This window comes from Dromiciops gliroides, chromosome 6 (assembly GCF_019393635.1).
Source record: "Dromiciops gliroides isolate mDroGli1 chromosome 6, mDroGli1.pri, whole genome shotgun sequence".
NCBI lineage: Eukaryota > Metazoa > Chordata > Mammalia > Microbiotheria > Microbiotheriidae > Dromiciops > Dromiciops gliroides.
Genome location: NC_057866.1, coordinates 103,437,518 through 103,463,722, shown reverse-complemented (window position 1 = coordinate 103,463,722; position 26,205 = coordinate 103,437,518). Strand labels below are relative to the sequence as shown.

The window sequence follows — 26,205 nt, the reverse complement described above, 5'->3', positions numbered from 1 at the left end:
TGTTTGCCTAGACTGAGACAGGAGGGAGAGGCCCTATTCCAGCAAAACTAATGTATACTAAGTATGTACAGGAGAGTTCTGTGCTGGTGGGCTTCTTTCTCTGAGGGAAGTGGGGGATAGAACTTATACAGCTTATAACAGCCCTCTCTTTCAAAGAGGAAAGAGTCAGGGGCTACAGAAGCAACAGATACCATGACAATGAAACTACTTACCATGTGACCATATTTTCTGATCATTGGAATTTCTGGAGGGTATTGTGGTATAATGGAAAGAGAACTGTATTTACCAAAAGAACATTCCCAATGGTTACATAAAGGGAAATGTTAAGATCACTATCAAGAAGCCAAATTCTGAGTCACTGAAAATGCAAAAATGATCCCCGAGAAGTGGAGAACTTCTCAGGCAGAATGTTGTATCCTTTATTAATCACTACATGAATGTGAGCTATCATTTCCTAAAGCTTGAGCTTGTGGTTTTCTCAACAGGAAAATGTGGATCTTGGAGATTTGATGTTTTCCCTTTGCTATCTTCCAACGGCTGGAAGGCTGACCATCACCATAATCAAAGCCAGGAACTTAAAAGCAATGGATATAACTGGAGCATCAGGTAGAGAATTCAGCTTGATCTTTCTACTTCTACCTTTTGTGGCACCTTTTCATTGGTCTTCCCTCAAGTGACTAGGAAGATAGCCAATGCTTATGCTCATTTGTGCTGATTGATTCAAAATGGGAGCCCAGTTTGTTCTTCAGATACACATCACTGACTTTCAGAAGAACAAGGTATAATAAAATCTGATTGGTAAATACAAGGCCAGTCCTTGTGAACTAGGCAAGGTTGGGATTTCTCCACAGAAACAGAGATGGAGGGCTATGAGTAAAGAACACTGCATATAATAGGAGATATTTTCAATATGTGGTTAGTTTTGTTGAACTTTTCGCCTCTTTTTTTATTTTTTGTTATGAAGGATGGCTCTCTGAGAGGTAGACCACGATACATTAGGAAGCATGAGTAATATAAAAACAAAATATACCAATTGTTTTTGAAAGAACCAAGACCACAAGTTAAACATTCAAAACAGCAAGAAAACTGCATCCCACTGGTCCCAAAACATTCTTCCCTGAACTCTGGGGTCTCCTTTCCTTCCCCAGCTCCCCAAGCCTACAGGAATTACTTTGATGGTAGTGCTACATGTGCATGGACTACACTGACTAGCTACCAGGAAGTTGTATCCCCAAAAAGTAGAGCAATAAGAGATCCTTTACAGTCCAGAGGATACTTAGAAGACTATGGGGAGAGGAGAACAGGAAAGAGGAATAATACTGGGTTTTGTGGAATGATGAGGCCTGAAGTCTATCCTAGCTTCCTGGTGGGAAGTTTGGAACTCCAGGAAGGTGGGTTAGGAGGGAAAAGATGACACAAAACAAATAGCAACTCCTCATTAAAGAGAAAGCCAGGAACGTCACAGACTAGAATAGGAACATCAGCCCTTTACCATGAAGCAGAAGTTCAGCAAAGACAAGCAGAGCTTCTCTCTTAGAAGTGTATACCTTGGGGCAGCTAGGTGGCACAGTGGATAGAGCATCAGCCCTGGAGTCAGGAGGACCTGAGTTCAAATCTGACCTCAGACACTTGACTCTTACTAGCTGTGTGACCCTGGGCAAGTCACTTAACCCCAATTGCCTCACCAAAAAAAAAAAGAAGAAGCATATACCTTATTCTTCCCTCACAGCCTAAACTTTCTATTTCCAGTTACTAATGAAAAGATCAACCCTAGGGGAAAACCCCACCCATATCTTGTTTCTTCTAGAAAGGCATCTCCTTTTTCCACAGTGATCAGGGAGGAGATTTTTATTTTAGACCCAGATCAGCCATTGATAGCTAATGAGCTATGTATCACTGAGCAGTCAATCTATCAGCATTTCTAAGTGCCTACCATGTACCAAGCACTGTGCTAGGTGCTAGGAATTCAAAGACAAGTTTTCTCTCCATTCTCAAGGAGATTAAACTCTATCAAGGCACACAATCTATACATATATAAATTCATCCAGAATGAATATAAGGTAGTTTGAGGGAGAGCACTACCAGTTGGGGATGGATGGATCAAGAGAGACTTCTTGTAGAAGGTCAAGAAAGAAACTTCATCTCTCTGTGCCTCAATTTCCCTCTCTATAAAAGGAATGCTTTGGACTAGAGCAGGAATTCTTAACATAGGACCCATGATCTTGTGGGGTTTCTTTTAGCATTTTAATAACTGTATTTCAATATAATCTCCTTTGTAATCCTATATGTTTCATTTTATGCATTTAAAAGTTTGATTCCATGAAGGGATCCATAAATTTTGCCAGAATGCCAAAAAGGTCTAGGACAAAAAAAAATAGTTAAAGTTTGCTGGATTAGATAAACCTTAATGTCTCTCCTAGCCCTAAGGTTATATAATCTATGTTCTTTTCCACTAAACTTAACTAGATCAAGGAAGAAGATTATTCTTAGTCCTGGCTGTGTCGATTGTTGCAGGCAGTACAGAGCCCTGTGATGATGATTTAAATACAGGAGTGTATAGTAAGACACTCCTATAAACAGAGGGCCCTGATAGGTTCAAAATAAGTCTTCATGCCATTTAAAGTGACATCATTCCTTGAGGAAGTTACATCCAAAATCTTCCCTAAATGGATCCCTTAATTGTGTGTTATAACCACTCAAGAAGGAAAGTCTTTTAGTTCTAAGAGCTTCTTAAGTATTTTAATATGTCTTGAATTTGGCTCTAGATGCATGAGTTCTACCCACAGAGAAACATATGCACATGAATGCATCACAATATACACATGTAACAGATATTTTCTGTGTCTTAATTAATGTCCGTTCTTATCCAGAGATGTTCCTTATGTCTTCACACAGATCCTTATGTGAAAGTCTCACTGATGTGTGAAGGCAAACGCCTGAAGAAAAGAAAAACATCCACCAAGAGGAACACACTCAACCCTGTTTACAATGAAGCCATAGTCTTTGATGTCCCCCCAGAAAACATTGACCAAATTCACTTGTTGATAGCTGTCATGGACTATGACCGGTGAGATGCCTGTAACTTGTACTTGGTGGAAATCTTCTGTGGGGTGTTTTTAAATCAGTGGGATCTAGAATGACAGGCAGGGAGAAATGGTTCTGACAGACCAGAGATGGGTATGAATGTATATTTTATAACAGATCAAAGAAAGGGTGGGTTTAATGGAAAGTTTCAACATTCTAGCAATTATGTTGAGACCACTCTCTCCCTTTCCTTCTCATCCCTCAATCCCTGATTGTCCAATCTTATTTTCCTCTGCATCACTTTCTCTCACCTCTATCTTCTCTATCTACCCCAGGATATCATTAGTGAACATCTCCTAGACCCTCAGTTCTAGGACCTAATATCCTACTTGCCTTTCTCTTTCTTTCTCTGCCCAGTCCACATTGCCCTCAAAAGATTTGACATCCTCAGGTTTGAACTTTAGGCTTGAAATGTCCATTTCCTATTTCCCTGTCTCTTGAAGTTTTTAATGTAAATCATTGCTGAGCACTTAAATGTGAAGTAAATCACCCAAAAGGTCCAATGATCAAACTATAGATGTCAGCATATATTAATACATATAAAGTGCTGTCTTTTAAGATTAATACAGGGGCAGCTAGGTGGCGCAGTGGATAAAGCACAGGCCCTGGATTCAGGAGGACCTGAGTTCAAATCTGGCCTTAGACACCTGACATTAACTATGTGAGCCTGGACAAGTCACTTAACCCTTATTGCCCTGCGCAAAGAAAGAAAGAAAGAAAGAAAGAAAGAAAGAAAGAAAGAAAGAAAGAAAGAAAAGAAAAGAAAAGAAAAAAGACTAATGCAGCCCAGAAGATCTATTTATAGCCCAAACTGTCATAAATTTTTCATTTAAACCATAATTTTTTTAAAAAAAAGCAAAGGAATCATCAAGTAATATATACACAAGTCAATCTTTTTTTTAAAAAAAGTTTTAATTAAAGTTCTTCCAAGTAGTTTTTAAATTTCTTACTCTTGATTTTTCATTACAAATACTCTTGCTAACAAATCTTGACCAAAACTGCACCTGAAATGCTGACAAAATTGTGACCCTGATATCTGAGAATGTCCTTGATTGACCCAAAGTATAATCTTTTGCCATGATACAAAACCAAGTGAAGCAGGTCATTTAAATGATTATTCCAGACCAAGCATATGGTTCTGTCTTGTGTCTCCTCCATGTTGTAAGAAATGCTTAAGATATCCTGGTCAGTTACAATTCCACCAAAAAGCAACATGCAATTCTACTAGCATTTTAATACCTTTTCCCAAGAATCAAAAGTATCAAACAACTCACCTAGGGGGGAGAGAGAGGGAGGGGGGAGAAGAGGGAAGGGGAGATGGGAAGAGGAGAGGGAGAGGGGGAGAGAGAGAGAGAGAGAGAGAGAGAGAGAGAGAGAGAGAGAGAGAGAGAGAGAGAGAGAGAAAATTGACTTCCCAAAAATTACAACCATACTGGAACGACTAATGCTTTACCCCAAGGTGCCAAATTTAGAAGGTGCAAAGAGTATGGACAGTCTTTTGATAGCCTAGGATGAGTTTTCCCCACCCCCAGTCTGTAGTAACTTGATAGCATCATACCTTGGAAGGTCTGTGGTGCTTTTCCTAGAGAGGGGAAGGGGAGTTCCAAATTCTATCTCTGGTTCTGGTTCTAAGTTATGTTCCTTAAAGTGCTTGTTGTCTAGATCAGTGGTGGTAAACTCAAATAGAAAAAGGAGCCACCAAACCATACATAAAAATTCCTGTGACTGCACATTAACATCAATATTTTATTGTATTTGTATATATTTTGTTCAATATTTCCCAATGACATTTTGTTCTGGTTCAGGCCCTACTCAGCCCTTAGGTCTCAGGTTCGACACTTCTGGTCTGGATTATATACAGCTAGGAATGAGGGCACTGGGTAAAAATTAACTTTAAAGGGAGAGTCCCTGCCTAAATCTGAGGGCAAGGACCATGGAGAGAAGAGCCAATGAGAAAAATAAGGCACTTGCCTTAGCTTAGAAAGAGGTAGAATATATTGGCATCATTGGGTTAACTAAAGATCATTTCACTAAAAAGAAAAAGCTGTCAAGGAAATAAGATGGTTAAAATACAGAGAAAGCTTAAAAACAAGTTCTAAAGCAAAGCTTTTCTGTCAAATTCTAAATGAAAGGGAGTTAACCAAGCACTGGACAGGACATCCTTTATAAAGAGGATGTAGAAGTGAAAATAAGAACCCTAGTTTCTCTTCCCTCCAGTATCAAAGCCTAGGAGGCCTTTTGCTATCATACCTTTGGTAGGGCCTCTATGTTCCCACCAGACACAGACCCTGCCCTCATTAACCCTCTCTGCCTCTTTCAGGAACCCAGAGACTGTCTGGAATTAATGTGGTAGACAAGTACAATGGGGCTGTGCAGTGTGATTAATTAGCATTTATGAAGCATTGTGGAGAAGAGGGAACCTATGAAAGAGAAAGACAGGGATAAACCTACAGAGACCAAGGAAATTGAAGGTCTAGCCCTAGTCCTCTTCATATATACACCTCACTCTTCCTCCTCTCATTCCAGCTCAGTACACCCTTATTCCTAATGGCCTGGGATCCAACTGAGAACAGTACTGAGTGGGGCTGACAAGCAGACAGCTATCAATGTTCTGTCTAACTGAATGTAAATAATGGTTGTCATTGAATGTCAACATTTTAAGAAAAAAACATTGTGGGCCATTTTCACAGTGTAGGTCACAATGAGATCATTGGGGTGTGCCAAGTAGGCAACGAAGCAGAGCGCCTTGGACGAGATCACTGGAGTGAAATGCTGTCGTACCCTCGAAAACCCATCGCTCATTGGCACCCACTAGTTGAGGTAAGCCCTACCTTTCTCCTCACTGCTCAGTTTCTGTAATGGAGTAAATGCTATGGTCAAAAGTGGTGAATTCTAGGGCAATGATCCAAGTTCCCAGAGTATCTCTCCTCAGGTAAGGTTTAGAAGATGAAGAAAAAAAGGAAGGAAGGAAGTAGGAGGAAGGAAGTGAAAGGAAGGAAGTGGAAGGAAGGAAGGAAGGAAGGAAGGAAGGAAGGAAGGAAGGAAGGAAGGAAGGAAGGAAGGATGGATGGAAGAGAAAGGGAAAAAAGAAAGAAAGAGAGAAAGAAAGAAAGAAAGAAAGAAAGAAAGAAAGAAAGAAAGAAAGAGAGAGAGAGAGAGAGAGAGAGAGAGAAAGAAAGAAAGAAAGAAAGAAAGAAAGAAAGAAAGAAAGAAAGAAAGAAAGAAAGAAAGAAAGAAAGAAAGAAAGAAAGGAAGGAAGGAAGGAAGGAAGGAAGGAAGGAAGGAAGGAAGAAAGAAAGAAAGAAAGAAAGAAAGAAAGAAGAAAGAAAGAAAGAAAGAAAGAAAGAAAGAAAGAAAGAAAGAAAGAAAGAAAGAAAGAAAGACAACAGGAAGGAAGGAAAAGAAAGAAAATAGGAAGGAATATAAAGCATTTCACATATGTATTATCTCATCTGATAAAGGTTTATTGATGCCTTTTGTTTTTTATGCCACAGTATTTCCCAAGATACTAAACAGCCCCCCACCCTTCCTTGTAACAAAGAGATAGCCTTAAGCAAAATTGATAGTGAAATAGCCCAACCCAACTGGGTTGGGTTACCAACCCAAGTGGACAACAATCCACTTCTCTAGTCCAGTCCCACCCCACAAATCAGGGTGGTTTCTAAAGAATTGCTTTATTTGATTTAAAGCCAGGGTTTATTAACCTCAATTGTTTTTTCCATGCCTTATTAAATTTGAAGGAAGTTGAATCTGTTCTCATATCTAACAAGTTAAATTATGTAACGTTAGACAATAGGTCATCCCAACACTGTGCTTTTTAAACTTCAGTTCTATATAAATACCTCAAAATTAATATTTTAGGGCTTTCTCTTATATCTATCACTCCAGTAAAACAGTAAGAGTTACAGTTTCACTTTTTCTTTGCATCCCCAAGCTTTATTTAGCTCTATGCTTTGTACATAGTAGATGCTTTTAAAATACTGGTTGTTGAATTGCTTTGAAATGAACTATGGTATAACACAGACATAAGTTTCAATAGCAGGACTGTACTGTGGGGAGAAAACAGAATTGGAGATTCTTAAGCGTGGAGGGTAGTTCAGTGGTCAATTAGTCCATCTTATACCTAAAGCATGAATTCCCTCTTGCCTACACCAGATACTGTACTTGCTTTAATATATACCATAATGTGAAGCTGACTACTTCCCAGGATTGTTCATCCCACTGACGATTTTCCATTCTGATGGTGTTTTTTTTCTTCTTTTAACAAACAAGGGAGTGCCAATATAATATAATGGGAAAGGTAATGGGAATCACAAGATCTACTTCTGAATTCTATCCCTGATACCTATTAGCCATGTGGCTTTGAGCAAGTTATTTAACTTGTCTGGGCATCACTTTCTTAATCTATAAAATGGGAATTATAGCACTCATTCCGAATACTTCGTGGTCACCATCTGAATGGTTGCTGTCTGTAATGTGGCTAAAATTCTAGCTAGTCTGTCTAAAAATCTAATGAGTGGTCACCAATAAATTAGAAGCTTTAGCAAGAGTTTAGACTTTTAAGCATTTATTAGGGAGCATACGAATTTGGTGAGGAGAGAGAAAGAGGCCTATCTATCTATCTCAGGGAGCCAGCATTTTTGCTCCACTCCCCACGAGGTCCTGGTGAAAGAGAGCCTCGCCCCTTCTTCATCCCACAAGCCTCCTGTCTAAACAGGAAACATCAAATTTCACTTCCTGACACCAAGGAAGGAAGGAAGAAAGAAAGAAAGAGAGAGCCACATGGCTTGCCCTCAGACGCCTTCTCCTCATGGCAAGGCTTTCCTACAGTATCTCTCCAGCAGGGGGCATCACTCCAATTGTCAAAATACTACCTACTCACTGAATTATTGAAAGCACAACAGAAATATGGGGAGTTATTAAATGTGAGATAAGAATAATAATAACCAGGATTTATATAGTGCTTTACAATTGGTAATTTTGCATGTGTTATCTCACTGGATCATCACAACACCTCTGTGAGAAAAGTGCCATTTTCCCCATTTTACAGATGAGGAAACTGAGGCAGACAGAGATACAGTGACTAGCCCAGGGTCACACAGCTAGAAAGTATCTGAGTTAAGATTTGAACTCAGGTCTTCCCAACTCAAAGTCCAGTACTCTATCCATTATCTCATCTACCTCAATGTTGCAATTGTTGATTTGAGAAGCAATAAGGACCTGTATGGCATTGGGTAAAGCACTTCTCTCTAGACCTCACATTCTTCACCTATAAAATGAGGGATTTGAGACAGATGTTTTCTTAGATCCTTCAAGGTCTGCAGTCCTATGAGAAATTTAGCTTAATGGGAAGGAAAATTAGCTTCTAAGAATTTGGAAATGCAGGCAGGTCCCTAACCCAGGTGTATTCAGCGTGTTTTAATTCCATCAAACAGAACTAATTATTATTGGTTTTCTCTCATGAGGTTTTTAACATATAACAATTTCAAAATCTGCCTGGTGTCAAAACACTGAGGTGTGAATCAGGGGAAATGGGTGTTGGCCACTGGGAGATTTCTGGAGAATAATTTCAAATCCTTGGGGGTCTCCTAACAGAATCCTTCTCAAGGCAACTAGGAGATGATATTACATGCCCAACAGAGTTATATTACCTTCCTTTCTTCATAGAATGTGGACTTGATCTGTTGTGATTCATAACAACTAATATTTGTCTTTAGTTTTGGTTCTTCCATTGAGGTTTGCATCTCCACATGTGTGGCAAACATTGACAGCACCTCCTAAGCCCTGGATTCCTTTCCTTGCCTGGTGGTCTGTTTACTATCAGCCAAAGGTAGTGGATAAAGGACAAAATCAGGTGGCAGAAAAGGGTGCAAAGAACATCAGTTCTGAGATACTAAGAGTCCCCTCTAATGGCACTGAAACAGGAAGAGTCAAGACACTAAGCTAGTGTTCATTTGTCTTCCCCATCTAGCTAAGAGTTTTGAGATTTACCCTGTAAATAAGGAGTCACTGAAGGTCTTTAAATGTGAATAATCATAGGAAAATCATACTTTAGCCACATGTATTGGATATATCGTCAGAAAAGAAGTAGGGATAGGAAAAATTGATAGATTTTCACTTATGCAGGTGAGAAGTAATGCAGGTCTGAATTGGTGCAGTAGCATCAAGAATGAAAACAAAGTGGTGAATTAGAAAATGGTCAGAAAAAAACTGATGGTCCTTAGTAATTGATTAAATTGGGGGGAGGGGAAAGAAAAGGCTCAAAAATGGCTCCTCCCTTGTACAGAACAAATCCAATCCACCCAAAAACCCTTCGCTTATCTCAGAGAATGATCATATCCCTCATCTTTCCCTAAGCCAACATTTCTCCAACATTTGAGCTTGGATACCTTGGAGAGCAGTAGTGCCACTGACAGAGGCAGGGAAGACTGGAAGTTTATTTGAAGGTAGACTGGGGAGAAAGGGAAGAGATGAGTTCCATTTTAGGCACATCTAAGACAGTCATGAGATTCCTCAAAAATACACAACAGGCAGCTGGAGATATGGGACTGGGACTCCAGGAATCTTTTACATTTAGCAGGAAGAAATGAAAACTTCCTTTCCTCCTGGTTCCCATGAACTTCTGCCTAATGGCAATAAATTTCTGTTTTGAACACTCACAAAGAAAAACGTTCAAATGAACCCTCAATTAAGAAACCTTCCTAAATTCTGGAATCATAGAAACATAGCCTCCCAAACTCAGGCCAGATCTCAAAGGTTATCTAGTATAACCTATACAGCAATCTCTTCGATAACGTTCCCAATAGCCTCTCCTGAGATTGCCCGTTCCATTTTTTGACAACTCCAAAAGCTCATTTTCAGCAGAATTATTTCCTTAATTGTTCTAGACACCGTACTCCTAGACACCCTACTCCAGTCTAAGATTCTGCTGGGTTTTGGGTTTTTTAGCTATGTAACTCTGATATTGACATTACAGAACTCAACTCTCCAGGTCTTTGTCATATAAACTGTTCTCTATTTAGACCTTCTCCATCTTGTGTTTGACTTTTGATTATTTTTAGCCTACATTTGGATTTAGCATTTGTCCCTATCAAGTTTCATCTTATTGCATGTAGTCCATCATTCTAGCCTCTCAAGCTTTCTTTGTATCCCAAGTCTGTCATCCAACATATTAATTATCCCTCCCAGCTTTTGGTCATCTGCAGATTTGGTAAACATTCTTTCTCTGACTTCATCCACATGATTAATAAAATTGCTGAAAAGGACAGAGTCAAAGACAGATGCTCAGGGACACTACACAAGAAACATCCCTCTACGTGGATAACAATCTATTAATCAGGGCCCTTTGGGTCCAATCATTCAAATTCCTATGTGCACCAAACTGTACTGTTATCTAGCCCACCTCTCTCCATATTGTCCAAAAGGATATCATGAGAAGCCCAGCACATTTCTCAATAAAATATAGGTATACAGTGTCTATAGCATTCTGCTGATCTAGCATCATAGATACCCCACCAAGAAAGGAAAGGAGGTTAATATGGTTCTGTTCTTGATGAACCTATGCTAGCTCTTAGAGATCATCACTTTTCTAAGTGATCACAAAGCATCCTTTTAATAACAGATTCTGGGATTTTGTCATGAACCTATATCTTGAAGAATATATCTTCTCCTTCTAAAGATTTTCTATACTGAAAGCACTGCTATGCTCATCTAAAGTCTTTCCCCACTTAGTTGTGGAATGGCAGGGAGAAAAAAAAGGATTTAAATGGTATCAGGGCTTCTGTGGCAGAAAAAAAATGCCTTAAAGCCTAGATGAATATTGATCAGATGGTGAGAAGGATCTCATTCAACACTCTCTAATTCCTTGCTAGATACACATTATAGCAACAATTTTGCGAAAGCATAATAATCATAGTTTCCTGGCTTGAGGGGACAAAGAGAAGAGTAGATGCTTATAAATGAATGTACTTGGTTTGGGGGCATATGTCATGAAAGGGACGTATTTGATTTTGAGAAATGAATGTTTGTTTATATTCAGGGGGAAACAGCCTGTTCAGGAACTCTCTGATACCTTCAAATATTATTATACATTCATGTAGTGCTAGCTGTTTGCAAAAAAATTTTTTTAATTTATTGAAAGTTGTTAAGTTTCAGCAGCTTAAAGAAAATCTCTTTTTTAAAAGGGTGTATTTCATATAACTGTTTAAAATGAAGTTTAGAGTAGGCACTGCAATTAATAACCATTGTTACAATATATTGTTTTGCTGCTTGCTACTTATGGAGGATATGATAACCAAAATTAAAAATTTCCTAGAAAAACATTTTTTCTTTGTATTTTCAATTTCATAGACATATTCAAAATAACATCATTAATGGTTTTATGACAACATATTAGGCAAAACAATCTTACAGATAGAACAATTTCATGAATTAAATTCTAATCAGCATAATAATTAGACTAATTTTCAGGGGAGTTAATGTTAATTCAAAAATCCAATACAAAGAACATTTAAGCACCTACTTGTGCAGGGCACTGTACTAGGTGCTGAGGATACAAAAACAAAACTTTTTAATTCCCTTGTTTCAGGGAACTTATGTCCTATTAGAGGGTTATGACATATAATTAGATGGGGTACATATGATTATTTGAAGACAAGGAGACTATCAACAACATGAATGAGGAAAGGCTCCCTGTGGGAGATATCACATAATATTGGCTTTGAAGGAAGTCAAGGATTCTAAGATGCAGAAGCAAAAAGGGAGTATATTCCAGGTTCAAGTAACAGCCTGTGCAAAAGCACCAAAGTGGGAAGTAGACTGATGAGTTCAGGGAGCACAAACTGGCCAGTTTGATTGGAATGCTGCCGGGGAATACCGGCACAAAATCTGCTACCTCTGAGGATCCTCCCAAATCACCTCTTTTTTTGAGCTTACTCTGCCCCCCAGATGAATGACAACATAATGTAAAAAAAAAGTTGAAGAATTTGCACCATTTCTTGGACTTTCCTCTTCTTCCTCCCACCTCTGAGGTAAAGTTTCATGGCACAAAAATTAGCCCAATTCATTGCTGACTATCTGATGTATTTCTCAAATGATTCACTAAATGACATTACAGTGAAATGTTGTTAGTAATGGTATCAAAGTCCCATAACTCCTAAGCAGGCATGCCTGAGAGTTAGCCAAAGGCATCACAAAGGGCATAATTTTGGCTGATCTTACAATATAGAGTCATAACTACAAGACCTTAAGAGTCCTTTGTGCCTGCAACATGGAGCAGTTTGCAACACAGCCTGGCACACAAGACCTTCCCAGATAGAAACATAGCATGGAGGAACAAAAGTATGGACACATAAGGAAAGCTATCTATGAACACCAAGACCCCAGAGCCACACTGCTCTGATATGAGTCCCCACTCAACTCTCTTACTCTTTCTCCTTTCAACTCACATAGTTCTGCAACTCTCTAGTATAAAGGATCAACCATAGATCTGAGTCAGAAGATCTGGTTCTCTCTGGTTTTATCTGTTACCTATAAGCATCCTCAACAAGGGGCTGCCACTAGTACCCTGATTAGAGCTACTAGAAGTAGCGTCTGCCTTCCTGTGCCCATAGATAGATCAACTGCTCTTCCTCTCTGAGGATAGTAACAAACAGGAATATTTAGTTATAATTTAGTAATATTTTGTGAAGCAATATATGGGCCAGCATTATATAAGATATCCTTGTTTTTTAATAATAAAAGTCAGTTGGGAGTGTGATGCTTTGATTTATTCAATTTTTTGTAGGGAAACTACAACATGGCAGCATTTAGAAATGACAGTTGTATTGTAGGAGAGAAAGTATATGTCTAAACATAAAGCCTGATTTCTATGAGTGTTTCTCTAAAGAACAGAAGGCTTTCATACACAGTGACTGTTACAGAGCATTCATTTTTATGACATCTGAATAAAGTGTTTGACTGAGATTTATGAAAAATATTGACATGTGTTGCCAATCCATGTCTTCAGAAATTATATTAAAGAGTACTCTCTCACACAGTGGGTTGAGAATGCTCTTTCAGTTGGGAGCAGTTATAATCCATGTTCTCTGAAAGGACCAAAGTATCCCTGTAGACTGATAGCCTGAGAGGACAATGGCAACAAAGAGGCCCTGATGGAACACTCTGAAAGGAGCACCTCAGAAAAGCACATGGCAGCTACTCAGGATTCTTCTTATGGAGGGAAAGAACAGGAAGGAGAACAAATAAGTGGTCCCCAAATGTGTTCTCACACAGGCAGACTTGCCCTTGCAATTCCCCTATGAAGAAAGAGCATCACTGCAAGAGCTAGCAGGTTTTATTGAGTGCATGCTTGGTACATTTTGTTTTGTCATACATATATTCATTGCCAAAAGACATATAGGAAAAACTGCATCATTTTTAAATAATTTCAGATTTAATGATATTTAAACGTAATAATCTTGCTCTTTATTATTTTTAATTTGGCAAACAATGCTGCATTATCTATTTTTCTCTTGGGTCTATTTCTAAGTCTGATCCTTGGTGTGGTGTGAGGGACTTCTCTCATAAATGGTTCCATTATTAGTATAAATTAAGATATGATTGGCAATGTTGATGACAGAGGTTGATATTTTAAATTTCTTCCTTTCAGTATGTTCTATAAAAGTCCTATTCCAATGCCTTATTGTGATATGGAAGGAACTTTAGATTCTTGAAAGTTGTACCAGCAGATAGCAAGATGTGTCAAGTTCTGCCAAACTTAAAAGCTTCCAGTATGGTCTAGGCCACATATTGTGTCCAATGCCCAAGGACCAATAGAGAGTCTTGCTTCCATGCAGTTGGATACTATGTGATTAGCTCTTTGTCCATAGGGATCCATGAAACAGATAAAAATCTCAGATGGCCCTAAGCACTTTTTTGATACATTGTACTTTCACAGTGATGTCAGCAGATGAGTAATAAAGGGGAAAAGAGTTTTTTGTCTTACTTTTTTCTCCTTCCTACTCCCTTTTTCCAATTGGAAAAAAAGAATAAAAAACAAAACCTTTGAGGAAAGAAATTTTATAGTCAAGCCAAACAAATTCCTACACATGTCAAAAAATGTATGTCTAATTCTGCATCTTAAGTCTATCTCTCCTCTATCAATGGAGATGGGTAGAATACTTCATCATTGGTCCTCTGGAATTATGATCAGTCATCATGTTAATCAGAGTCCTTAAGTCTTTCAAAGTCAGCATTGTTATATAAATGTTTTCCTGGTTCCTCTCCATTCACTCTGAATCAATTCATTGAAGTCTTCCCAGGATTCTCTGAAACCATCCCTTTCATCATTTCTTTTTTTTTCTTTCATCATTTCTTGATAACAATCGATTATATTCATATAGCATAATTTGCTCAGATGTTCCCACCTTAAGGGCACCCCTTTAATTTCTAGTACATTGCCACAAGAAAAAACTGCTATAAAAATTTTGAGACAAAGGATATTAAGAATTATACAATCTTTACAAAATCTAAATACATAAATTTAACTCTCAGTGTTCTAAATGTGAAACCTAGAAGACACTGGTACAGTAAAAAGATTACTGACTCTGGAATTAGAGGATCTCTTGAAGGTAAATATCATCCCTGATACAGACTAACGGCTTGACTTTGGACAAGTCAATTGTGCTCCCCAGGACCTAGTTTCCTCATCTGTAAAATAAGAAGGTTGGTATAGATAACTTCTGAGGTCCCTTCCAGACTTAGATCTATGATCTTTGTCCAATAATCAATGACTAATATGCTACTAGAAGGAACCACATCTATACTGACATGTAACCTTATAAATGAAGACAGAAAACCTATAGAAATTGTAACTGTATTGTGATTGATGTCCAGTCATTTCAGTCATGTTCAAATATTCATGACCCCATTTGGGGCATCCTTGACAAAAAGACCGGAGTGGCTTGCCATTCATAGCTGAGAAAACTAAGGCAAACAGGGTTAAATGAATTGCCCAGGGTCACACAGGTGGTAAGTTACTGGGGCCAGATTTGAACTCAGGAAGATGAGCCTTCCTGACTTCAGGCCCAGCATTCTATCCACTGTAGAAGCTAGATGGTACAGACTCTCACTGAACCTTTTCCAGTTGAGTAGGATATGGCAGGACTTTCACTCTACCATCTTAGCTTTTGGAAATGCAGGACCAGGTCCACAGTCCAATGAGGAATGAGCGCATTCCTCTAATACCCACACAGTAATCTAGGATTGATTAACTTTGAATCATTGAAGTTTGTTGTTTTGTAAAGTGAACCTCTATAAACAAATGGACAAAGGATTTTTTTTCCTTTTTTTCTTTTATTTTTTTTATTTCTCATTTATTTTATTTTTCCAGTTACATGGTAGTTTTCAACATTCATTTTCATAAGATTTAGAGTTCCAAATTTTTCTCCCTCCCTCCCTTTCCTTCCCCCTCCACAAGACAGCAACCAATCTGATATAGGTTATATATGTACAATCCACAAGTGCTCTTTTTTTTTAAGTCTGTGTTCAATCAATATCAGTTCTTTCTCTGGGAGTGGATAGTATGCTTCATCATTAGCCCTTTGGGATTGTCTTGGATCATTGCAGATGAAGGATGTTTTTTGCCCAAACTATGATAAGCAATTTCATGAGTATCCATTGAGTTAATCCATTGGTATATATAATGTGCACAGGTGTTGTTCAAGGATAATAAACTGTGCACAGAATTAAACAGGAGGAAGAGAGTAGTGTGTTGTCTAAAAATCTAAAGGTAGGTTCTAATCTGTCCCCCCCCCCCAGTTTTGGGGGGAAACTGGCTAAAATCACTGATAAATTCACCAAGAATTTAGACTTTTAAGGGTTCATTAAAAGATTTAAGATAGTGAAGAGAGAGAAAGATTGAGAACAGATTCCTTATAGCATGGAAATCCTAGCTTTCCTAACAGCCCATGTGAAGTCCTGCCACCAAGTCAATGTCTCGAACCAAAAGAGAAAGATCCTGTCCACCAGCCTCTGCTTCCTACTTTCTGTCCTCCTCCCAGAAATGGGAGGTTCTTCAAGTTGATTGGCTGAGAGCAGTCTCCTGTTGATGTTGCAGTCCATAGCCTCTGAGAACACACTCTCCTCAGGGCTGGCTAAATTGAAACTAGGTGGCTAACAGGGCAGGCCAGATGTGGCTAAAATCTAATCACTTTAAGTGGGTACTTAGTAGTTCTTCATTCACACCCAATTCAAACACTAAGTCAATCAAGTCAGAGCCATGAGCATCTGCAAAATTCCATTATTTTACCATAGTAGGTTGAATTGCATTTGGGAAATTGTTCAGCACTTTCAAGGATCCCAAGTTGTTCATTCATGCATAACAATAGAATATTCTTAACAGCATCATTCTATCCATGTAGCCAGAGACAAGGACTTTTTTGCTTTTGTCTTCATATATCTAGCACCTAGCATAGTACCTGGCTCATGAATAAAATGAATTTAATTGAATTTTGTTAAATTAAATTAAATAGATTGAACTGGAAACATGGAACAATGCAACCCCCAAAGAATCAAAATTGTGAGTGATTCAAAATGCAGTTGAGAGATGCACAGTAAATGTAAGCAGAATGCAATGTATTACCAATAAGAGATTCTGTATAAGAAATGGCATAGGGGGCAGTTAGATGGCACAGTGGATAAAGCACCGGCCCTGGGTTCAGGAGGACCTGAGTTCAAATGAGGTATCAGACATTTGACACTTACTAGCTGTGTGACCCTGGGCAAGTCACTTAACCCTCATTGCCCCACCCCACCCCAAAAAAAGAAATGGCATAAAATAAAACATCTGGGAAATGGATAAGAGTCTTCAGAAAAGCAAGGTCAGTCATGTAGCAAGCACAGAAAATAACAAATGGAAAACTTGAAGGTTACACTGGTACTCATGGATGTTATAAAAAAAAAAAGACAAAAATAAATCAGTTCCCACCTCCAAATGTTAAAAAAAAAAGACTAGAGAAAACCTCCAATGAATTGGACAGGTATTCTATGAGGAATTTATGAAAGGCATAGACAAGAATCAGATGAGAAAAGGAGGAATTATGAGCTGCCCACATCAGTAAGATCATAGACTAACTGAAGTACAGAAGCATAAACCACTGAGTTATTGTAATCCAGATTTGTGTATGTGTGCACATGCACGCATATGTGTATATGTATGTTTAAAGAGATTGTGGTTAATGGCTGTGTGAAGAGTGGTTCTTGTCAACATGGTTGTATAAGGGATTCTTGCACAAGTACATGTATTAGAAAAGATAATCATAGCTATCATTTATATAGCATTTTAAAGTTTGTAAAGTACTTTACAAATATTGTCTCCTTTGATCAACCCTGAAAGGTAGGTGCTATTATTATTCTCACTTTACATATGAGGAAACTGAAGCAAACAGATTAAGTGATTTGTCTAGGGTCACACAAGTATTAAGTGTCTGAGGCTAGATTTTAACTCAGATCTTCCCAACTCCATATCTAGAGCTCTATCCTCTGGGCCACCAGCTTCCATGATAGCCTCCGAGGACCCTGAGGAAGCATATTGATACTAAAACTGGAAGGGTATTTAGGACTTAAATTAAAGTGTTTGGGTTTTGGTGAAACTTGGCATCACTTACAGATCATTCATCAATTACTTGGAATCAGCCTGACCTTCTTATACTCAACGTACTGTGCAGTATATTCAGATGTGTTTGGAATTGAGAGGAAATTGTCATAAATAATAGCAATGGGGAGAAAAAACACCAAGATTTAAAGGAGAGGAAGGAGAACTATAAAATTATTTCTTGCAATCACTGCAAAAATGATGTTTTGTTTTTATATGTGTAATAAGTACATACATATATATATATGTGTGTGTGTGTATATATATACATATATATATATATATACACACACATATACACACACACACACATATATTGTTTCTTGCAGTTACAGTAACACTGGGAAAATGTCTCAAAGGTCACCTAAGAAAGGAACTAGTATTTTTCAAAAGGCAAACATTTCAGTTGAAATCCTAAAAAAAAATAATTTTCCATGGTTATTTATCTTTGTGGTGTGGACATAAAAAGCCAATAAATCAGGAAGCCTCATAGAAGAATGTCTGAAATCTGAACAGGAGAGGTAGATTATGAGAGAGGGGATGTCTAGTTTGATCTAAGTCATATTGATTAGCCCCTCATTTGGAAAGATGCTTGATCAGTATAAGTAGGCTTTATGATCAGCATTGACATACATGCAAGAAGTCTCATAAAAAACATAAACTGGAACAAAACACATAAACTAAAATGTATATGCAAAGAAAAACAGGTAAAACCAGTTGTCCAGCCAGAGTAAGGGATCACATATGGATACCCTGAGTGGAGACAGGGTGGCATATTCAATAGTGTTATAGGCTTAGACTTAAAAATTCCTGGATTCAGATTTTAACTTGCTACTTACATGACTACATATATGACTTTGGATATGTCACTTTAATCTCTCTGGGCCCTAATTTTCCCACGAGTAAAATGTTTTTTGGATTAAACTCTATGCTTCCATGACAAGAATATACAAGATACTATGCTAGGCATAGGAAATAAAAACAGGGGAAAGCATGTGAAGATGGAACTTTACTCTTGCTTTCAAGAAGCTTACATCCAGGCACAGCTAGGTGGCACAGTGGATAGAGCACCAGCCCTGGAGTCAGGAGGACTTGAGTTCAAATCAGACCTCAGACACTTGACACTTACTAGCTGTGTGACCCTGAGCAAGTCACTTAACTCTCATTGCCCTGCAAAAAGAAGCAGCTTACATCCAAATAGAAGGGATGAGACTGTACACAAATAATTATAATACAAATAAGAATGTTATAAATACTAAGAAATTATCTAGAAATTTAGACTGGCTCCAGCTGAGTAAATCAAAGAGAGTTTTATGGAGGCAGTGATAACTGAGTTAGGTCTTAAAGGATGGTTGGAATGTCGATGTGACTATGGGAAGGGCTAACAAAATGAGTGATTTCCTTTGAATCCACTGAGATAAGTGATATGAGACAGGAATAGCCAGGAAATGGACCCAGGCATTTATAAAGGTCCAGAAAAAATTGAAATGTCATACAGAATAGGAGATCCAGTTACTGAAACTATAAGCACAAAATATAATACAAACAGGGGTTTAAGGCAAGAGGCATGAATTATGTCTATTTTTGAGCAACAGAGAGAGCAGAAGGAAGTCATTAGGGAGATCCAACAGACAATAAGGTTTATAAAGCACTTTTAAAATATTAAACAACAACCATTTGAAGTAGCTGCTATTATCATCCCCATTTTACAGATGAAGCTGGGAGAGATGACATGTCTATCACAAGGTCACCCAACTAGTGTCTGAGACCAGAATTAAATGCAGGTTTTCTTACTCAAAGCACTCTACCTACTCTACCACCTAGTTGCATAAATACAGTCCAAGATCAGACTGGAGTTAAAAGAATCAAAGTATTTGAAGGATTGTCATATAGAAAAATAATTAGACTTGTTCTTTTGAGCCCAAGAAGGCAGAACTAGGGGCAATGGGTGGAAATTTGCAGGAAGGCAGATTTCAGCTCAATATAAAGAAATGCTTACTAATAATTAGAACTGTACAAAAGTAGAATGAACTGTCTCAAGAAGTAGCAGGTTCTCCATCACTGAGAGTCTTTAGGCTCAATGTTCACTTGTTAGTGATTTTGTTAAAAGAGATTCTTGTTCAGATACTAATTAGAATACATAACCTCTAAGGTGCTTTCTGGCTCTTAGATTCTGTGATTTAGTAACCTCTCAGGTCCCTTCCAATTGTGATATTCTATTGTGTTTTCTATGTTCCAAGAAGGGGTATAGTATAAATTAAATCTGGAGAAGGTTTATCACTTAACACAGTGTTGACCCTTAATAAATGTTGATTGATTGATTGATTGATTGATTGATTGATTGAAAAAGTTTCAAGTCTGTTTGGTGACTGGTGGGACAGAAGCTACAGCTTTTCCAACATGGGAGTCTTGGATAATGCTGACATTTTACTTAAAAGGATAGTTTTGCTGGAGGCCAAGTCATACCAAGAAGTCCCATCCAAAAGAAAGTCAGTAGACTGAAAGAATAGTTTTGTTCGAGGTCAAGTCATACCAAAAAGTCCCATCCGAAAGAAAGTCAGTAGACTGAATGTAATATTTTCCAATCAGTAAGCCCCAAGAAGTATTTCAGGAAAGTAGGAACCAAGAATTCAGGCACAGAAGGTAAAAAGTATATATCAGCACCTTGGACAGAGTAACTAGCAAACCTGAGGGTGATGAGTTGAGTCAACACTATAGCAAGAGACAGTGCTAAGCCTCTCAAATAGCTGCATTATCTTTTGTGGAGTCATGTGGAAAATGTGGTAACCTACAGAGATTGACTCTGACCCAAAAAACGTTCTATCATTCACAAAGGGCATGGTTGCTTTGTTGAGATTCAAAAACTATCAATCAACAAGCATTTATTAAGTACTTACTTACACACTTATTATGTACCAAGCAGTGTGCTAAGGACTAGGGATATAAAGACAAGAGTTTAAAAGTCCCTATCCTCAAGGAGTTTACATTCTAATTTGAGAAATAGCATGTACATAATATAAATGTCTGTGTATATGTAAAAGGAATGCAAGTGAGTTTGGTAAGGGAGTGCAATAGCTGCCAAAGAATCATGAAAGACTTCAAGTAGGAGGCCCTTGAGCTGACGCATAAAAACACATGGATTCCAAGAGGCAGAAGTGAAGAAGACATGCATTCCAGGTATGGGAGACAGGCAGTGTGAAGGCATGTATTTAAAACAGCAATTAGACCAGTGTTGTTGGATTGTAGAGGGGAATAATATGTAAGAAGATTGTAAGTGTAAGAAATGACTAGGTTGTAAAGAGATTTCAATGGCAAGCAAAAGATTTTACATTTTAGCCTAAATTTAAAAAGGAAAAATAAGAAGCTACTAGAGTTTATTTAGTAGGGGAATAATGTGGTCTCTGCGCTTTAAGAAAATCACTTTGGCAATTATATAAAGTATGAAGTTGAGGAGTGAGAGGCTTGAGAGACTAATTATAAAGCTATTGCATTTTTCCAATAAAGAGGTGATGAAAGTCTACACAAATATGAAAGTTATGTGAGTAGAGAAGAAAGGACATTAGCACAAGACACTGTGGAAACATAAATAACAAGATTTGACAAGTAAGTAAAAAAACCCACTTATTAAAAGCTTACTATGGGCATAGGACTCTGATAGGTTGTAAGGTTACAAAGACTTAAACTAAACAATTCCTGAATTTAAGGAGCTTACACTTAACATTCCTAAGGATCCTCTCATTTCTTCCTGTGTCTCTCAGTATGCCCACTCTTGAGAAGGTGGTTAGAGCGGTCATCAGTCTGTGCTTATCCTCTTCTTGACCATTTTTCATGCTTAATCTATTCTTTCTATCTCATTATTGGCTCTGGATTAGTTTTCCTATAGGGATGTCTATGATAATTAAATCTTAAGACAGCATGGACTTCCTCTCTGATTTAGCAACTCTCTGAAATGTGATCCCCATCAATGTAAAGCTCAACTTGAGAGCTCTACATACAAAACTACAAAGAAAATCACATGAATAGCATAGGGGAAAGTGTTGGATTTTGAGTTAGAAAACCTGGATTCATATCCCATTTCTGTCACTTACTAGAACCCTAGGCAGATGAGTTAGCCTTCCTAGGCCCTAGATATTTATTGATAAAATGAAGGGGCTAGGATAAATTATTTCTAATGTACCTACCAGTTATCAATACAATATCATATTCTAGGGGCGGCTAGGTGGCGCAGGGGATAGAACACCGGCCCTGGAGTCAAGAGTACCTGAGTTCAAATCCGGCCTCAGACACTTAACACTTACTAGCTGTGTGACCCTGAGCAAGTCACTTAACCCCAATTGCCTCACTAAAAATATATATATATATATATATATATATATATATATATATATATATATATATATATCATATTCTATTACACTGACTGGCCACAGATAATGGGCAGGATTGATGTGCTCAACCTCCTATGGCCCATTATCCAGATCTGTAGCCCCATATCAGTTCTCCTTCAGCTGAGCTGGTAGTAAGTCCTGGTCATTGCCTCCCATTTCTAGGGGACTTTCCCAGGTGAGGTTTGTGCAGATGCTAGAGGAATAAGGTATGTATTCATTTGTAAGTGTGAAGGTTCTTGGTGGCCTTCCTTGAAGTGCTTCTTACATTCCTGTTATTTGCAGCTGTGTTTGGTCTCTGGAAATTCTTGTAAATTTTCAGAATTTGGATAAAGGAGGAAGTCAGTGATGCAAAGTCCACAATAAATTGACAAGAAAACCCAATGGATCCCTGGAACTGCTATAGATTTTTCATGGTTGTGGGGGCTTCCCATAGGAAAGGATCTCTATTTGATAGAATTTTCCTTTCAACCCTGGTGACTTACATATACTGAGAATTCCACTTTTTTTAGATAAAATAACTTTTTTTCCCATTTTAGAAGCAGTATCCATGGAATCATATGACCATGACCTCTGCCAACTGGGTTTGATTCATTCAACAACCACATAAATAATAATAACATTTATATAGTGCCTACTATGTACCAGGCATTATGCTAAGCACTTTGAAAATATCTCATTTGATGCTCACAACAACCCTGAGACGTAGATACTATTATTATCTTGATGTTATAGTTGAAGAAACTGAGGCAAGCATAGGATAAATGACTTAACTAGGGTCACACAGCTAGTAAGTGTATGAGGCTAGATTTGTACCCAGGTCTTCTTGACCCCAAGCCCAGTGCTCTATCCACTGTGTCACAAAGCTGTATTCAACATGGACTATGTGCAAGGACACTCTCAAGGTCTGTCTGAAGAATTTTGGTACCAACTATGAGACAAAGAAAGGAGACACTGGCACAGGATCAGTCAGCATAGCATCCCCTCATCAAAGAAGGTGCTATGCTCTATGAGCAAAGAAGAATTGCAGTAGCTCAAAAGAACTGTGAGATGTGCAGATTTAGAGACATCTCCTTCCCAAATGGGTATATGGACTATTTGTACCCAATCAGTGGTAGAGTCTTCCAAGTTTGTATTGGTATGATCGGACACACTGTACATGGCCATTGTGATGTCATTTTGGTTCTCTTCAAACATGGAATACAAAGAACAACAATACTAAGTGTCTGAGACACAAAGAAAACAACAAAATAGTCACTGCCCCCAAGGGCAAGGGGATACAGTCTATACAATGTTATAAGAAACAAGATAAATCAAAAGAAAATGTTCGGGCAGCTAGGTGGTGCAGTGGATAAAGCACTGGCTTTGGATACGGGAAGACCTGGATTCAAATCCAGCCTCAGACATTTGACACTTATTAGCTGTGTGACCTTGGGAAAGTCACTTAACCCTCATTGCCCTTCCAGAGAGAGAGAGAGAGAGAGAGAGAGAGAGAGAGAGAGAGAGAGAGAGAGAGAGAGAGAAAGAAAGAAAGAAAGAAAGAAAGAAAGAAAGAAAGAAAGAAAGAAAGAAAGAAAGAAAGAAAGAAAATGTTAACAGGTGGGTTCAAGAAAAGATCCCACCTTGTAGAAAGTAGCATCTGAGCAAACTCTTTCTTTGGGGGGGGGGTGGGCAATGAGGGTGCCCAGGGTCACACAGCTAGTAAGTGTCAAGTGTCTGAGGCCAGATTTTAACTCAGGTCCTCCTGAATACCTAGCTACCCCCATTTGAGCGGACTCTTTTTTTTCTTTCTTTCTTTTTTTTTTTTTTAGTGAGGCAATTGGGGTTAAATGACTTGCCCAGGGTCACACAACTAATAAGTGTTAAGTGTCTGAGGCCGGATTTGAACTCAGGTACTCCTGATTCCAGGGTCAGTGCTCTATCCACTGTGCCACCTAGCTGCCCCAAGCAGACTCTTAAAGGAAACCAAGAGGGGAAAGAAGGTGAGAAGGGAGGATATTCCAGGTAAGAAGAGAGAAGGGGGAATTCCAAGTTCAGGCATAGACTTGTTAGGTCAGTTAGTCAATAAACATCTATTAAGCACCTACTATGTTCCAGGCCTTGTTCAAAGCTCTAGAAATCTAAATACAAAAACAGAGACATAGTCCGTGCCCTCAGCAAGTTTACAATCCAGTGAGGGAAGACAACATACAGCATACGAAGAGAAGTTCAAAAACAGGGGGCAACATAAGTAGCCTGCATCGGGGAATGATAGAGAAGTCCAAAGGACTGCAGCTTAGGGAAGTGAAGAAATGGTTATCCTGGGTGGGGGAGGAGCTCTTTGTTCTACCCTCCGATCTGAGGGGCAGAGGGTGCCCATGAGGTGTGAACACGAAAACGGAAGTGATCTTGCAGGATGATGACGTTTCTGATGAGGTTCCTGGACCCTTGGCAGCAATGGTGGACTTCAGCATTGTTGTAGTGACTTGTAGCAGAGCTAGTTATAGCCTCCGGGTGATGCAATAGGTTCCGAGGCAGTGGGACCTTGGGGGAGGATGCCCGGGACCACCACCCTTACCAGGTGAGAAATGGTACCAATTATAAAATTAGATGAATATAAGATTCAGCTGGAAAAGCAGAAAGGAATGAGATTATGGAGGGCCTTAAGTCCCAGACCAAGAGGTTTATATTTTATCCTAAAGGAAAGATTCTTAACCTGTGAACATTTTTAATATTTTATAACTGTATTTCAATATAATTGGTTTCCTTTGTAACCCCGTGTGTTTTACTTATGCATTTGATTCTGAGAAGGGGGTCATAGGCTTCACCAGACTGCCAAAGGGGCCCACACACAAAAAAAGTTTGAGAACATCTGTTGCAATAGGAATTCACCAAAGATTCTTAAGAAGGACATATCGTGATAAGTCTTTTGTTTTAGGAAGATTGTTTTGACAGCTATGTGGAGGATGGATTGGAAAGAGGAGAGACTGGGAGCAGGGAGACCAATTAAAAACCTATTGCAATAATCCGGGAAAGCAGTGATCATGGCCCGAAACAGGGGAATAGGCACACAAATAGGCAAGAATGATGTGAATGTGAGATATGTTACAGAGGTAGAGGCTCAATAGGACTTGGATGTGGAGCATGAGGATGAGGAAAGAATCAGTAATGACCCTAGGTTTTCAATACCCAATAAATAGGAGAGGAAGCTCTCACCAGAAATAGAGAAACATAGAGGAAAGGTGGGTTTAGAGGGAGAAAGATAATGAGTTATGTTTCTGACACTGAGTTTGAGATGTTAACAAAACTCAAAATAGGTCGAATGGAACAAGACACATCCCCTGCATAGGCTCCTCTGGGTCAAACCTGGGGTAGGAGGGGGGAAGTCCCTAAAATGAGGGGGAATGTTCAGCCACAGGTCTAGGCTCTAATGGGGCACATCTGAAGCCTGCCTTTGATACAAAGATTCTATCCGGGGAAGTAGTTGTTTTCCCCTCCATCCCTAATGCCCCTCAAGAAATTCATGACCTCTTGTCTGATATTTGATTGTGCTAAAGCAGAGAATTGTCTTCTATCACACACATATACATGTATGTATGTATGTGTGTATTGTGTATGTGTATAGGTATACTGTACATGCACATGTATATGTGTGTAGATGATAAGTTTATCTATGTACATACTGTTTCTACTGGAAGTCACAACCCAGGCAAAAAGAGTCAATTGACAGGCAAAAAAGACCCTTGGACAAAGGAAAGACTTAGCTGTCAACTTTGTTGACAAGTAGAAACTGTTTTCCCTTTGCCTTTGTGTCCTCAGTGCCTAATGCGGTGCCTGGCTTGTCATATGTTTCTTCTATCAAAGGGGTAACCCATCACTGCATGGTACCCAATTAGCAAAGAATCATCAAGCCAGCTTTGCCTCATTCAGGAATGTGTGGAGCTTTGGCTCAAGGAATGTTTGGATTTAAACCACAGACCCAGATAACATCACTTGACAAGAAAAATTGTCCAGCAGTCAAGTCCAGCTGGCCAGAGTTTATTGTTGCCAAACCTATTCCTTTGCCTAGCCTATGACCGACAGAGCCTGGGGATCTGTAGTTTGATTGGAAGTTTCTGCCTTTAA

At 38.7% G+C, this 26,205-nt stretch overlaps 1 protein-coding gene across 1 annotated transcript in view; it reads left to right on the top strand.

The window, feature by feature from the left end:
- The window catches only part of SYT9 (synaptotagmin 9), a 225,809-nt gene that overhangs the window by 147,653 nt on the left and 51,951 nt on the right, over positions 1-26,205 (top strand). The window contains 3 exon segments of the mRNA XM_043969631.1: positions 486-606; positions 2,896-3,067; positions 5,775-5,904. Coding sequence (XP_043825566.1) covers positions 486-606; positions 2,896-3,067; positions 5,775-5,904 — 423 coding nt within the window.